Source organism: Exophiala viscosa (assembly GCF_022695815.1).
Source record: "Exophiala viscosa unplaced genomic scaffold EDD37scaffold_2, whole genome shotgun sequence".
Lineage (NCBI taxonomy): Eukaryota > Fungi > Ascomycota > Eurotiomycetes > Chaetothyriales > Herpotrichiellaceae > Exophiala > Exophiala viscosa.
In genome coordinates, this window is record NW_026944354.1 from 2,506,340 (window position 1) to 2,521,287 (window position 14,948).

At 50.8% G+C, this 14,948-nt stretch overlaps 7 protein-coding genes across 7 annotated transcripts; 4 read left to right on the forward strand and 3 right to left on the reverse strand.

Annotated features, from left to right (window-relative positions):
* Positions 1-712: 712 nt before the first annotated feature.
* EDD37DRAFT_263649 (acyltransferase 3) lies at positions 713-2,485 on the reverse strand. Its single transcript, XM_062810866.1, has 3 exons — positions 2,244-2,485; positions 1,553-2,189; positions 713-1,504 (listed from the first exon to the last, which is right to left on the reverse strand). The coding sequence occupies exons 1-3, from the start codon at positions 2,337-2,339 to the stop codon at positions 834-836; spliced, it is 1,404 nt and encodes a 467-aa protein (XP_062673395.1). The 5' UTR covers positions 2,340-2,485; the 3' UTR covers positions 713-833.
* A 706-nt stretch (positions 2,486-3,191) lies between these two features.
* Positions 3,192-5,451, reverse strand: EDD37DRAFT_264251 (uncharacterized protein). Its single transcript, XM_062810867.1, has one exon. The coding sequence runs from the start codon at positions 5,303-5,305 to the stop codon at positions 3,389-3,391; it is 1,917 nt and encodes a 638-aa protein (XP_062673396.1). The 5' UTR covers positions 5,306-5,451; the 3' UTR covers positions 3,192-3,388.
* On the forward strand, positions 5,452-6,270 carry EDD37DRAFT_264283 (uncharacterized protein). The gene has a single exon (XM_062810868.1). The coding sequence runs from the start codon at positions 5,597-5,599 to the stop codon at positions 6,044-6,046; it is 450 nt and encodes a 149-aa protein (XP_062673397.1). The 5' UTR covers positions 5,452-5,596; the 3' UTR covers positions 6,047-6,270.
* Positions 6,271-6,952: 682 nt separating this feature from the next.
* On the forward strand, positions 6,953-8,473 carry EDD37DRAFT_622539 (polyubiquitin). Its single transcript, XM_062816061.1, has 2 exons — positions 6,953-7,329; positions 7,392-8,473. Exons 1-2 carry the CDS (start codon positions 7,308-7,310, stop codon positions 8,285-8,287), a joined length of 918 nt encoding a protein of 305 aa, XP_062673398.1. The 5' UTR covers positions 6,953-7,307; the 3' UTR covers positions 8,288-8,473.
* Positions 8,377-11,242, forward strand: EDD37DRAFT_622540 (BRCA1-associated protein). The gene has a single exon (XM_062816062.1). It carries the CDS (start codon positions 8,730-8,732, stop codon positions 11,112-11,114), a length of 2,385 nt encoding a protein of 794 aa, XP_062673399.1. The 5' UTR covers positions 8,377-8,729; the 3' UTR covers positions 11,115-11,242.
* A 584-nt stretch (positions 11,243-11,826) lies between these two features.
* On the reverse strand, positions 11,827-12,567 carry EDD37DRAFT_550857 (S-adenosyl-L-methionine-dependent methyltransferase; the record flags this gene model as incomplete). The annotated part of the gene is made up of 1 exon (XM_062813684.1): positions 11,827-12,567. A coding segment is annotated over one exon (741 nt), but the record flags the coding sequence as incomplete, so codon positions are not given.
* Positions 12,568-13,866: 1,299 nt separating this feature from the next.
* On the forward strand, positions 13,867-14,515 carry EDD37DRAFT_663188 (uncharacterized protein; the record flags this gene model as incomplete). The annotated part of the gene is made up of 1 exon (XM_062819185.1): positions 13,867-14,515. Exon 1 carries the CDS (start codon positions 14,126-14,128, stop codon positions 14,513-14,515), a length of 390 nt encoding a protein of 129 aa, XP_062673401.1. The 5' UTR covers positions 13,867-14,125.
* Between the last annotated feature and the right edge of the window lie 433 nt (positions 14,516-14,948).

Below are 14,948 nucleotides of genomic sequence, written 5' to 3' on the forward strand. Positions count from 1 at the left end.
CATGGCTCTGTGGGGAACTCATTGGGACGGGGCGTGATTTGCATATTTTGGGTTATAATTTCATTTCGGAAGCACATTGACTATAGTTTTACTGAAGGAGAATGATTGGGAAATGCTCGAAGGACCACAAGGGTCAAGCTGTGACATCCAACATCAGAAAGTGAATAGGGGTAAGGTCTGCAGATCCAGGACCCTCGCTAATATACTGGAGCCTTGCCCAAAATATGGGCCAGACCCTCTGGCCTCGTTGCTTCTTCCGCAAACCACGTATCAACGTATTGTGGCCAAGACTACTCTCGTTCCCGGTGTGATGCAGCGTTTGCGATTCACCAATTCGATGTTTCGCTTTTATAGGTGTTTCGTCCATCCACTTCGCGGTTGATTGAATGCGACGCGGGCGAAATCCAAACATCCGTGCATCAAGTGCCTCGTTGTACCATCTCGGCTTGGCGCCTATGAGCTTTATTCGAGGCTGGCATAAGATCCAAATCGTGCGACTCTGCCGTGTCCGACGGGACTCCAATTCATAGGGTATATGCCAAGATTGGGTTTGCTTAACGACGACAGGTACCTTTGCTGAAAGTTTGTCCATGTATCCAGTATTGATGCAGACCACCGATGAGTGCCCAATGTTGGCTGAATCGAGCCGTGCTGGTATTGTCGAGTGCGAAGGCGTTATGCGTTTGACGTCTCTTTGAGCGAGGAGTACAAATTGCTGAATGCTATCGAGGTATATCGAGGGCCGTCCATGAAAGACGGCGTCTGTCGAGCGCTGAACGCAATGATGCGGCAAGTCAAAAACTGTTCATCCTTCATGTGTCATAACTTCATATTCAATCCTTTCGAATCGGCAAGATACTCTTTTCCGGAGAGTTCAGCTCGACTGAGGTCTTCGCAGTCATTAGTCCTTCGAGTTTGTTGGTGATTTTTCCAAAGAGCGGTTCCAATTTCATGTTCCAGACATGGCTTGCACCGGCGATGCACAATGCCAGAACGAGCGTAGCCAGCGTGCAATGCATAAACCCCGGAACAGGATATCGCTCGATACGATATTCGGCTCCATTTTCGGCTCTCCGACCGAATGGCGTCATTGGTTGGCCGAGTTGCAGGATCCATGCGAACACAGTGCGCAACAGCATGCCATGAAGCAGGTAGATGGCAAAGCTGACCTCACCAAGCCAGACGAGGGGTCGTCTGCTGAGTACCCAACGCGCATGCGGAGAAATGATGATACCAACCATCAGCAATATACCGCCAAGTGAGCCGTACATGCGATCCAAGTTTCCGTTTACGATTTCCGGCAGGAAGTGGACGGCGCTCTCGTAAAGCCAGTTGGACCAGCCAGCTGACTCGGCGTACGAACCTGGATATGACATGAGGAAAAGAGATAGTGGGATCAATAGTGGCGAAAGATAGGGTGACAGATCGGCCGCGGTCCTAGGGAGGGTTGACAGACTCAGCTCGGCGAGCATGATGCCAGCAAAGCAACATAAACCGGTCCAGGCTGAAAAAGATTAGCCAAATGTCTCCACGATCAAACGGGGGGACTCACGATCACCAATCACCCAGCTCCAATTCAAACTCCAGATCGAAAGGACCGCCAGTGTCACAGTTCGCCAGAGGGTAGTCATCGAGGTGACGAGCAGCAGTACACTGATGATCATGACACTTCCTTGCAGAAGGTAGACCAAAGCCCATTGCGGCTGATCATATTGGTTCTCAACTCCAAACATCCAAGTCGAGGTCAACCCGTCCAGGAGATCTGCAAAGGCTTGTAGCCAGCTCGAACTCGGTGAAGGGGTATTCTCATTCAACCAGTAGGCGTCGCTGAGACTGGCCCTCTCGTATAATCCGATGTTGCATATGAACCAACTGATGATGGTGGCGGCGGTGGCCGGAAGCACGAGCCGGAAGATTCGACTGAACGACGATGATGCGAGTTTGCTGTGAGCTTCTTCAGCCTGACCAGATCGAGTGAGTTTGAGAGGTTTCAAGGCGTTGACGAAGCCCATCACAATGAAAAATATTGCCACCCATGAATGTCCGCTGGCAACGAGGCGAAAAACCGGCCATTGGAGGAGCGACGGAGAAGTACTGCCGGGGGCGCAACATGGTGGAATGAGATTCCTGGCATAGCAGAGAACGAGGTGTGATGAGACGACGAGCACAGCGGCGATTCCTTTGAGGCCCTGTTTTGCAATCAGTCAAGTTGATGAATTTGTTTTCTGTGGCAAAATGCGTACATGAACCCAGGTGGTATCTTTCAGAGCCTGCTCTTTGGCCTCGGGCGATAGTCGAAAGTGTTTCGTCCGTCTCAGAGCCTCTTTGACTGTATCCATGACCGCCTCATAACTCGGTCGAGTTGCAGAAAAGGTAGACAAAGACGAGAAGATATCCTAGAAGAATGTCATCAAAGCATACGACGCTTGAACGTTTGCGGGCGGCCTGGGATGGCTTTGTGTGTGTTGGAGGTGCCGACCAGTGACCACCCCTGTCAACTCCAGTGCGTTTCACCCTAGAGTCAGTTTTGCATCTAAAAAGAGGATACGGTGACGGCGGCAGCGAAGATCCTCTGGAGCCTGTTGGAGCCTCTGGAGTCTCTGGGATCCGGAAATTCTTCAAGGCACCCGCTTACTGGTGATCATCAAACCGTGACTGGCAGCCCTGGATTCGCCTCGGTTGGTTCACGAGAAACAAGCCTCCTGCTTGTTTAGGCGGACGCCCGGGTATAAGCCACAGACTGGGATTGCGAAACGGGCAAATCCACTCATCCACGCGAGGGAACAAGAGTCTTGATTCAAGATCGGGTTGAAAAGCAAGGGCGAGTAAACATTGTGATGACATGTCTTGCCGCAGATCCGGGTTATGTGGGAAGTGACACGTCAACATAGGTACGAATATATTCGGGAAGGAAGTTGCCGCCTTCACATGTCACATCTCAGGTGCCCATCACGCTGTCAGCTCCAGAAGGCAAGGACTGTCCGATGTCTGATCTGCCTGTCATTGCCGGAATGTGAGACGGATCGACCTGAAGGCGCCACCTAAAATAAGACCCTGACCACGCGGGAAAATACGAGGTCAAGATTAAGAGGTGGTGAGCCCCTGAGCCCCTGATGGGTTAAGACTTTCCTAGCCCGGAGTGAAAACTCTTAATAGAACGCCATTTCAACCGTCTATGAAATGATCAATCATGGTGATGATAATATTGGTATATTGTGTAACCAGGACAGACAGAAATACCATCTTGCTCGACATATTATATCCTACGACAATGCTTACTATACGCAGGCCAACCTTTTTTGCAACAGAAAAATCACGACTGGCAATATCGTACATCATAGCATCTCCTTACCTAAATGCAACTTTCAGCTTTGATTTCCCCTTGTTCTCATGTAAAAATTGCCTTTTCGAAAACAGCCACATCTCCACCTGCAACCCTCACCGCTTTCAATGCAGCTTCACCAAGTTTCTTTCTCTTTTCCTTTGCCTCCATCTCTCTCCGGGCTCGGGTCTTGGAACTCCCACTCGGCGCCACGTCGTTCATTAACTTTGCCGAGTCTGCAGGGGTGAAATTGACAAAGTCAACCACACCGGTAGGTGTCTTGGGCGCCTTGGGAGTGCGAGGAGGTCTCGAGGAGGACCTGGCTCGAGGTGATGGGAGCGGTTCCTGTATGGAGAGATCCTTGATAGGGCCCGACTTATGGATCGACTTCCTCCGGCTGTGCGTGTAGTCTGTCACGGTCCTTGTTGGCGACCTTCGTGGATTGCGACGAGGGCTCACGTTCGTCGGCAACATAGGGGGAGAAGTCGATCGCGATGGTGACCGTCGTTGTCTTCGTGGTGAGGTGAAAGGTGAGTTATCGGTAAAGACGTATGATGGTGGTGGGGGAAGAGGGACGTATGAGGTCATGGGATCTGGCATTGCAGACATCGGTGGAGGGTACGGCACTGCCATCCCAACAGTGACCGGCATCTGTTGGACATATGATTGTGGTTCACCGAAGATGGCGTGGCCGATTTGCTCCAGTTCCGAATATTGGATGCCGAGCCCCGTCAATGCCGAACTTGGGGGATGCTGCAGAATCGGATGAGGGATGCGCTGAGGAGTAGGAGCCGCCAAGGCAGGATATGTCTCTTCGGGTTCCAATGCTGGGAGTGGAGGATGTGCAGCCAATGTGACTGGAGAAAACAATAGTTGTGATTGCAGACTGCTGCTGGTGTTGGACGTTTGCGATGTTGCGTCCTGGGAATGATGTGAGCTTCCCGATGACGGTACACTGCCAGTGCCAGGCGAAGGTCTTGACAATAATCCATGGGTCCCGACACGATGATCCTGAGATGCCTTATTGTAGGTAATCAGATTCTCGTGGTGATCAGGGCCTCGATCTTCGAACAGAAAAGGATCGATCACAGGCGAGTAGACTTTGTGTTCGTGATGCGCATTTTCGGCTCTGTGCTGCGGCACAGCAATGCCTTGATTTTCAGCTACTATCGCCGAGTTCATTTCGACGGCCGACGTCCCTTCCTGGTTATGCAGTCTCAGAGCAGAGGGTGAGTGCAATGGCGGGTCATACGGTAGGCGGAGATGGAAATTCTGGAAGTCCTGCTGCCATGTGCTTGTGTCGCCATGCCCGCGTCTGGGCGAGATAGGTAATTGTGCATACATTGGACTGGGTGATAGGGTGGCTTCGCGTGAGAAGGGAGGATACACATGTTGCGTTGGGTCATATGAGGCGACGTTCGGTGAGGTGGCAAACCGCTTTGTTCGACTCGGCGAGGTCAGGGCTGCGCTGGCCACTGGCTGGCGGTAGTGACTGACAGCATCCATTGTCTGAATGGGTGCTGGTCGCTTTGTCTCTAACCTGCGTGTCTTTGCCACCATTAAATCTGGATTTTGTTGTTCTTGCTTCAAGCACCATATTCCCTGCCGCCAGGGCTGAGCTGGTAAGTCATGATCGTTTGAGGGTGCTGTCGCCGTTGAAGGTATGTAGTGGTCTTCGCTGTAAGTGTGCTTGCCGAGAAAGTCCTCGTACTGGTTGGTTTGGTCCTTGTTTTCAACGTCGCTGCTATCAGTACGAAACATGTCTTCGTTGAAGAACTCATCGAATGTGTTGCTTTCATCGATCACTGCACCATAAAGCGGGTTGAATGCCTTGTCGGCCGGTCGAAACATACCATCGGGCGAGTCTGCGAGAGCCATGGTCGGAACCGTTGCATCATTGCACCTCAACAAAGATGCGCTTGGGAGATGAAGCATTGAGAGCATTGGACAAATGTATCGAAAACGAGGCATGTAAACAATCATCTAAGGGTGACCGGGAAACATGTCATAGAGTTCCAGAAATCAACAGGAATGTGGTGTAGACGAGAATTCCCAACCCATCTGGTCCAAGCTCTGGTAGTTCAACAAAGCCATCAGTCAACATCAGGTTAGAAGTCATAGCACGCTGCAGCCTTGTTTACCAGAGGTCTCCTGCAGCTCAAAAGTGTGCTTCCATGGGGGTTGTGTCGAATTGCATTGTTGACGTGAAGGCAAACTTCGACTTTGAATGTGCTGATTGTTTCGGCAGCATAAGTTTGATGACCAGGGGAGCGTATGCTTGCTGTATGGCCAGAAACTGCGAAGGAAAAGAAAAGATGCCATAACATAATGGAGGAAAGCAGCCTTGAGCTGTTAAACTTACCGCTATATAGTCTCTTCAGACACAAGGACTTCCTTCTGGTAATTGCATCGATGCTGGCAGTTCAATTGACAAGAAATCGCTCCAATTCAGGTCAACAGCATGGCCTCATACAAACCTTTCGAAATACTGGGCGCTATATCCCCTCCGGCGAAAGGTGTTGCGGTATGCAGTGCTCCAGAAGGTTTGATCAACTCAAGCGCATTCTCCGACAAAGACAAGCAAGAGTACATTGTTCGAGCACAAAAGTTGAACATCCTTGTGGAGCAGCTGACAATAAGGAATGGAGGACCCTCAAAGAACTCGTTCAAGGTGCGACGATAAATATTGCGGACGATAAAAAGATCATCGAAGCCAGAAGCTGACAGTGGTACACATCAGGTCTTGCATACCAGTTTCGACGCTAATATGTGTTACGTCGAAGACGTGTACCACATTCGCTGCAATCATTGGGCAGACGAACCTCGCGTCTACCATTCTTGCGCTGCGGCGAACAGCTCCGGATCTCAAGAGCAATGCTTCAACAACAAGAAGTGTGGATCGGTGCAGGCGGATTCCTATTGTCAGAAGTGCAGAATTCACGCCGATATGTCCGCCAACAAAGACAACACAGGTGCAAGATTCAGGAGTATCTGCAGAAGCGGTCATACATTCTGGAAATCAAAGATAGAGAACTGTCGAAAGCAGCTTGTGAATCATCCTCGGTATGATATGTCTCATGCTTTCATTTTGTGACGACTGTTGACTGATCATACACCCGGTATCCAGGTGGAGTATGTTGAGAAGAAAAGGTGGCGGATATTGTGGCCGCCATGCTGTGGCAATCGATACCTGGTGGCGATGAGGACCAGCGTCATCTACTAGTCGATTTTGCGGGGAGGCTGGGGTCTGTGTCCGATATCGCTGCTGTCAAGGCAACCATCAATGTCCGACTGAACAAGCGGTGTATGCTGTCGCTTGTGACAACAATCATGTAGCGAAGAGTGACGAGAGATACGAGTAATCGCTGTGGGAGGATAGGGATCAGAATCCGGGTACAACTCCGTGGACCTGAGAAGTTGATATCATGGTTAGAGACCTCTGAGAGTTCCTCGGAAAGACAAACCCGGCTGATTAATAGTGGTCACGTGGCCAGTTGAATTGAGGACAGCATCTCCTCGCCTGTCTCTTGAGGCATTTCCAGGCAGACAGAAATTTCCTTTGATCGGTGAATGATTTGATATTGAATGGAAATGAAAATGAAAATACTTGCTAGACTTAGTGAATGATCATGGCTGCCTTTTTTTTTCGGGTTCCCAGGCGACAGAATTAAAACTTCACATATGGCTCATTTGCATCACTGAACCAGAAGATTCCATTAGAAGCGGGAAGTCGCAATCAGACACTCAGACCAGACTAGACTGGACTAGTGGATTGGCCAATTATTAGTCACCGTCACTGCCTCGCCTCCTGCCTCAGCTTGCGTCCGCGTGCCCTTTATAAGCCACTCTCTTCCATCATCCCAACCCATTCCTCCTTCTTATCACTACCACTACTCCACCACATTCAGAGATCCTCAACAGTCTCGCTTTTCTACCATTTCATCCACTTACAACACCAACAACACATCCCTTGACGACCGCAATCATGCAAATCTTCGTCAAGACTCGTAAGTTGACCCCGCGCTTATCTTCCCCGCCACCTGCGCCTGATGCTAACATCATCTCACAGTCACCGGAAAGACCATCACCCTTGAGGTCGAATCCAGCGATACTATTGACAACGTTAAATCCAAGATCCAGGATAAGGAAGGAATTCCTCCTGATCAACAGCGCCTTATCTTCGCCGGAAAGCAACTCGAAGATGGCCGCACCCTGAGCGATTACAACATCCAAAAGGAGTCTACTTTACACTTGGTCCTTCGTCTTCGTGGAGGTATGCAGATCTTTGTCAAGACTCTTACGGGCAAGACCATCACCTTGGAGGTTGAGTCCAGCGACACTATCGACAATGTCAAGTCCAAGATTCAGGACAAGGAAGGCATTCCCCCTGACCAACAACGTCTTATTTTCGCCGGCAAGCAACTTGAAGACGGTCGAACCCTCAGCGACTACAACATTCAGAAAGAATCCACCCTCCATCTTGTTCTCCGTCTCCGTGGTGGTATGCAGATCTTTGTCAAAACCCTTACGGGCAAGACCATCACACTCGAAGTGGAATCATCAGACACCATTGACAATGTTAAGTCAAAGATTCAAGACAAGGAGGGTATCCCCCCTGATCAACAACGACTGATCTTCGCCGGCAAGCAGTTGGAAGACGGAAGAACACTCTCAGATTACAACATTCAGAAGGAATCCACCCTACACTTGGTACTGAGACTGCGAGGTGGTATGCAAATCTTCGTCAAGACCTTGACTGGCAAGACGATTACGCTGGAGGTCGAGTCATCCGATACCATCGACAACGTCAAATCAAAGATCCAAGACAAGGAGGGAATCCCGCCTGACCAACAGAGATTGATCTTTGCTGGAAAGCAGTTGGAGGATGGTCGCACTCTATCTGACTACAACATCCAGAAGGAGAGCACTCTGCATTTGGTGCTGAGACTCCGTGGTGGCCAGTAAGCAACTAATATCATATCGATGGCGACGACTACGAATCCTGGTGTTTTCGGTGGCGGATGAATGGGTTTTATGACGACACGGCTCCTCTTTTTGTTAGGAATGCATGAATGACAACGGAACGGCTGGCAGCAACTTGCCGAGCTCCGAGAAGTAGAATTATCACAATACCAATTGCTTCTCATCAGACATTTGTCTCTTGTAGATCTTCAGTTTTCGCCTTAGACATCGCGCGGTGAGAATAATGCTGCCTTGCCATGCAGAAGCAGGCGCCCAAAATCGTTTGACGGCACCTGCCAATGCCAGTCTTGCCACTTACTGATACATGGGTGCGAGTATCTTGACTGCGCACCTTTATTCTTCGTCTCATTATTCTCTTGTTTTCATTTTTCTCTTTCATCTCTTACCGATACGTGAATATCCGCCATGGTGATGCCGTAGCGAAATGCCTGATTACTTCTTCCACGTTGCTGTTGAACTCTTCCCAGATACCCAGTCCACTGCGCAGTCAAACGATTATCACAAACCGCCGAATCTCAGCCAGTTTTTCAAGGCTTTGAGACCATTTACGCATTCCTCAATACGACGACGCTCAAGAGATCATACGACGCATCAAATCAAAGTCGATCCTTCGAATCGCAATCAATCACTATTCCCTGACAGACCGGGTCCAGTAAACCCAGACGTCTCTCATTCTGACCCAAAAGATCACCGCCTAGACAATATCCTACTTCAGGCAACAGACATGGTATTACAGACAGAGGGAAAGGAGCCGCCACCAGTAAAAGACAATATTATAGAGAAAGGAATTGGAAGCGCATTTTCTGGACATCATCTTAAAGGGCGATACGAACCGTTGGAAGGCCAGAACACTGTCGAGGGATGGGGAATAGTGCATCTGTACAGGGACTCTGAGGAGACATCGGGACTGTACAAGGACTCGGCATATAGGTCCAGCGACCTCTGGAGCGATGGACTGCGTAATGCTCCTTCTGGGAAGCCTCACCCGCCTCCGAAAGACGAAGAATGCACGAGTCTGTGTATCCTGGCAGTACCGTCCTACATGACTCCATCAGACTTTCTTTCCTGGGTCGGCGAGGATACGCGGAGTGAGGTCAGCCATTTCAGGATGGTGCGCACGTCCAGAGCGAACAGATACATGGTCTTGATGAAGTTCAAGCATGGCAAAAAGGCAAGAGAATGGCAACACGAATGGAATGGGAAAGTCTTCAACAGCATGGAGCCAGAGACATGTCACGTTGTCTTCCTCAAGTCGGTCGAGCTGATCCAGACTTCGACTGTGGAGGAGAGCAATGGACTGAGCTCACCAACGACGAGTTACCCTCGTATGTCGAATGACCCTTTCATACCTGCCGCCACGACCACGAAACCCCTAGCACCTCGGACACCGTCACTGGTCGAACTACCTACCTGTCCCGTCTGCCTGGAACGAATGGATGAAACTACCGGACTCCTGACCATACCCTGTCAGCACGTTTTTCATTGCACGTGCCTGGAAAAATGGTCCGGTGGAGGCTGTCCTGTGTGTCGATATACGCATGACGACTTCTCCTCCCGCCTCGGCTCGTCCAAATTCAAAAGCAAGACTCCTGGCGAGTATGAAGTGTACGACGGACCACTGGAATGTGAGGTGTGCCATGTTGAGACCAGTCTCTGGCAGTGTCTGATTTGTGGTAAAGTGGGCTGTGGCAGATACGAAGGCAAACATGCCTACTCACACTTTGAAGAGAGTGGACACACGTTCAGTATGGACCTTGAAAGCAAGCGTGTCTGGGACTATGCCGGCGATGCATACGTACATCGCATCATTCAAGATGCTGCAAAACCTGGCGAGAAACTGGTCGAACTGCCTGGTAGGAGACGCGAGCCAACAGCTCTGGAGGGAGCAGAAGATATTGAAGTCGCCAAAATGGACAATATTGCCCTCGAATATACGCATCTACTGACGAGTCAACTTGAAAGTCAGCGTGTGTATTTTGAGGAAGTGGTTGAAAGAGCTGTGGACAAAGCTTCTGAAGCAAACAAGAAAGCGGAACGTGCGATGGAAGAATGCCATGGAGCATTGCAGAGACTACACAACCTGGAAAGCGAGCATGATGTCGTCGCCAAAGGTAAAGTTCCCGAACTGGAAAAGCAGAACACTCGTTTCCAGACTCGCAGCGCCAAATTCGAAGAGATGGCTCGGACGTTCAATCAGAAATATCAGGAAGAGAAATCTTTGACAGCCAGTCTCATGGAGCGGGTCAAATTTCTGGAGGAGACACAATTGAAACAATTACATGATACTATCCGACGACTCGAAGAAGACAACGCCACGAAAGACTTGTTGATGGAGGGACTAAGAGACGAGCATCGTGATGCCATGATGCAGATTTCGGCGCAGAGGAAATTACAGGAGATGGTCGCGAATGGAGAATTGGAGCAGGAAGACCTCGAAGGTGCCGTCATCGAAGCCGGTCCAGCGAAGAAAGTTCCTATCAGACATGGTCGGAGAGTGGGAACTGGCGCAACTCGATCGGCTGCTCCTCTGCCAGCGACATCTGGGTCGTCCGCTTCTGCCGAGAGACATGACGATGTACAGGCTGCGTATAGCGAGATCTTCGGCAGCAGTTCGCGCGGTGACGGCTGGGACGAGCAGAAGGCCAGGAGTATCATGGACGAGTGTAAACAGAAGTTGCTTGGTGAGGGACTGTTGGTCCCAGCTGCTCGTGCTGAAAGCGAGGATAGTGATGCTGAACTCGATGGGGAGAAGATCAAGGCGGCAGGGCCCAGCAAGAAGCGCAAGGGGAAGAGGAAGGCGAAGAAATGAGTTCTCGAAACGGGAGTGTGGAGAGGACTGATTGGACTGTTTCAGTGATACCCACCTATAGCGACGGCGTTGGATATGTAGCGAGCCTCACAGTTGTAGTGGTACAAATGAATTACTGCTTCATTATTCTAGTTCTTGGTGTGTCATTATATGTTCTACTGATTTGCTATTATCTGTTCTACTCGTCTCATTGTAGCGACACGAGCGACGCTGAACAATGGTACAGAATGTAGACCTTTTGACATGACTTGTTGATACATTTTGGACAAATTCGGACCGTGCTGCTGATGTACACAGATCTGAGATCTGGTCAGGCATACCGTGCCAGGGAACATGCATACAGACGAGCGAAATGGCTGACGATCTGGGGATCGAGCTTTGCAGCACGGTAGACACCGCGTGCTTGCATGGGCATGACCTTGGCCTTTGACGAAGCGTTCTGGGACGAAGTCCACGGCACTGGCTCCAATAGCTGTGGCGAGGTCCGGGTATCTGGCCAGCCTCCCACTTGCAAATTGATCGCGTGGCTTGCACGTTGCGGATGCTGAGTCTTTGCTGCAGGCGCTGCTGCTGCCCTTACTTGGACAGAAGCCTCTAGGAGCGCGTGACATGTACCTGTGCCCGCCTCCACGCCACTTGCTCCGGCTCTTACATCGGACTTGCAAAGTTTGTCCTTTCAGGCGATTCTGTATATCCCACTTCTTCAATCAAGTTTCTGGATGCCGAAGAAGTAGTTGCCCAAGTCCTCACTGTTGTTCACGGCTTTCCAGCCCAATGCAGGAACGTAGATCACGCCCTGGGTCTTGAAGTCACTCCACGTGCCCGGTGCACGGGTCTCAAAGTAACTCCTCAACTCAGACGGGTTGATGTACTTGTTCCAATCGTGCGTGCCGGCGGGCACAACACCGATTATGGGGGCCTCGGCGATGAGTTTAGTCGTCAGATACGAGATCGGCGAGCGGGCGATTGTAGACCCAATGATCCAGCCGCCGGGCTTGAGGTGGGGGATTGCGAGGTCTATAAAGGAGGATGGCGAGTCGATGTGCTCGAGGACTTCGAAGACAGTGATGATATCGACTTTTTGGTCATCGCTGGCTGGGATGGGGAGATCTTCAATTGCGCAATTCAGGTAGCGCAATTTCGGGGCGGAGAGGGCAGGGTCGGTGCGTTGGTTCGACTTTGCGACTTCGATGACTTGTTCGGTAGGGTCGATTGCTGTGACGGTCGACGTGCTGGGGAGCCGGGCCGCGGAGGAGGCGAAGATGCCACCACCGCAGCCTATGTCGAGAAAGGAGTATGATTGCGTGGTTGAGGACGATGAGCTGAGGCACGTTTGAATGAAGTCATGGCGGAGGGGGTTCATGAGGTGTAAGAGCCTCGAGGGGCCGTGAGGATCCCACCATGTTGAGGCTAGGCGGGAGAAGTGTGAGACTTCGGAGGGAGAGACGGACGAGGACTGGGACGCGGAGGTGGGAGTTGTTGAGTGGTGTCTGTGCTGTAAGGCTGGTCCAGCGGGTGTGATGGTATGTCTTGACAGGATTCGACTTGCTCGACAAGATGATACGGGCAGTCGACGTACGGTTTGCACGGCAGGCTGCCGAAGAGTACCTGCTACCATTGGTCTGCGGGGACCTGTTGAGAGTGGGCTACAACAGGCGAGGATGCGGTTGGCACGCGACCGGGGCTATAGACAGACTCTCAACATCACCTCATGGGACACAGGCTCCAGGAAATGTTTATCGACAGGTATTCGCCCGTTGGCATTGGCAGGCGGAACGACGCGGTTTGTGAGAGAAATGAACATCTAGATATGACGCACCAGACGCGGCGGGATCTTCAGATGACCTTGTAACGCGGATTGTTAGGACACGGGGCCAAATTCGAATATTTTTCAACATCAATTTGTATGGCGACTGATTTATGTTGAGGGTTTTCAAAGCCACAACTACACTACCACTCTTACGCTTATTGGCACTATAATATACTGAATGAGACGATTCGATCGGTATATATATTGTCTATATATTAAGTTAATGTAGGCGTGGTACGCCTCGAAAGTAGTTATCAAAAGTACATTACATACGTATATGATTTTCCGGATGTCACGTATTCGGCTAACTTACTATATTAAGAGTCCGATAGGCGTGAGGACTACCCCCGCACGAAATTATATAGGCATCACGTTAGGCGTGGACGGGCACCCTAATAGGTACGCCTAATCTCATCGATATTGCGCTGATATGCTCCGCCGTATGCTGCGCCGTATGATCCGCCGTATGATCTGCCGTATGCTCCGCCGTATACTCTGCCGTTGTGAATGACGCCTGTCGTCGTCAAGACATGTTATTACCGGTTCAACCTCGGCAACTCTTCCATTTGGCCCCGTGTCCTACGAGTAACAATCCGCGTTAAACTTGGCGTTTTTCTTATGTTTGTCTGGGGCGGCATACCATGAGGTATCGACACCGAGGGCACCACGGCCTTCTTTCAACGTCAAGGATATGTCAGCTTGTGGAGTACTCAACATAATTCGACATGTCCGGCCTTAATAGCAGGAGAAATTACCACGACATACCAAGGCTACCGAGTTTCCCCTTTCAATGCCACACTGTTGCTAGGTCGTCTTTAGTGGGGAGCCGCAAGTATGCTTTTCGTGGCGCAATGGCTTACTTGTAAGCCATGAACTCAGATGAAGACAACTTGGGACATACGGACGTTTCTTTTGGAACAGACTCGTTGGAAGCATGGAGATGGTAAGTGTAGGGATGTTCACGGACGAACGATGGTCCGCGAGTACTGTCTGATACTACGGACGTAGCTGTCTTGAAGTCTAATGGTCTTGAGCAATCATCTCCCTTTGCAGCACATCCGCCGATACCCGGAAACGAGTACGTTCCATTTCAATGGGGTATTATAAGAAGTTGCCTACCCTCCATCATGCAAGGTAAGTAAAGCACACGGAGCATTCAACGTCTCCACAACGAACGGGTCCATCACTATCAGTACACATCATGTCCTCCCTTTCCAACTTCCTCAAAGGCATCTCCCTCTTCTCCATTTGCACAGGGACAGCCGATGTCCTCCTCGGCGCATCAAGCGTGTACAACTTCTCCGGCCACCCTTTCCCGGTGAATTCGCCTGCTGCGGTGTTCATTGATAGTCAACTTCGTTTTCTCGGCGGTATGTGGGCGGGCTGGGGCGTCATGATGTGGTGGGCGAGCAACGACCTCCGATCACGACGTACACCGCTGGCTCTGTTGGGCGGGATCATGGCATTTTCTGGCACAGGACGAGTGATCTCGGGTCTGAAACATGGTTTCGGTTCCAAGGTGGTGGCCGCGGCAGCAGCGGTTGAGCTGTTAGTACCGGCCGCTATTTGGTTATTTAGTGACTGGCAGTAATCGGGACCAGGTCTCGATATGGGTCGCATGAGAGCTGGTACCTAGTTACTTCGACACCGACACCGAGCCCGCCTCGGTCCTCATCCAACTGCAGCGGTCTTTGACACCGCTTACCTACCCACCTGCTCACCTTACACTCTCTTGCCTGTTTCCATGATGGCTACTGCTCCCTCGCCAAATCAGATTGCCGTGCTGGTGTGCGTGTGAATAGCCTGATCGTGCATCTCGAAGCGCGTCGGCCGTTTCTGTTCTTGCGACTTCCTTCTCCAATCGTCCCAAGTCTCCCTCCACCTTCTACTAAGACGCCGCCATGGATACTCACCAAACGGGGAGATGCTAGCCCGAGGAGATTGTATCTAAGTGCGTGTACCCACGAAAACAACATAGACCGCTGCGTAAGCGGCCACAGCTCCCATGATATTTTCTGGCTGCA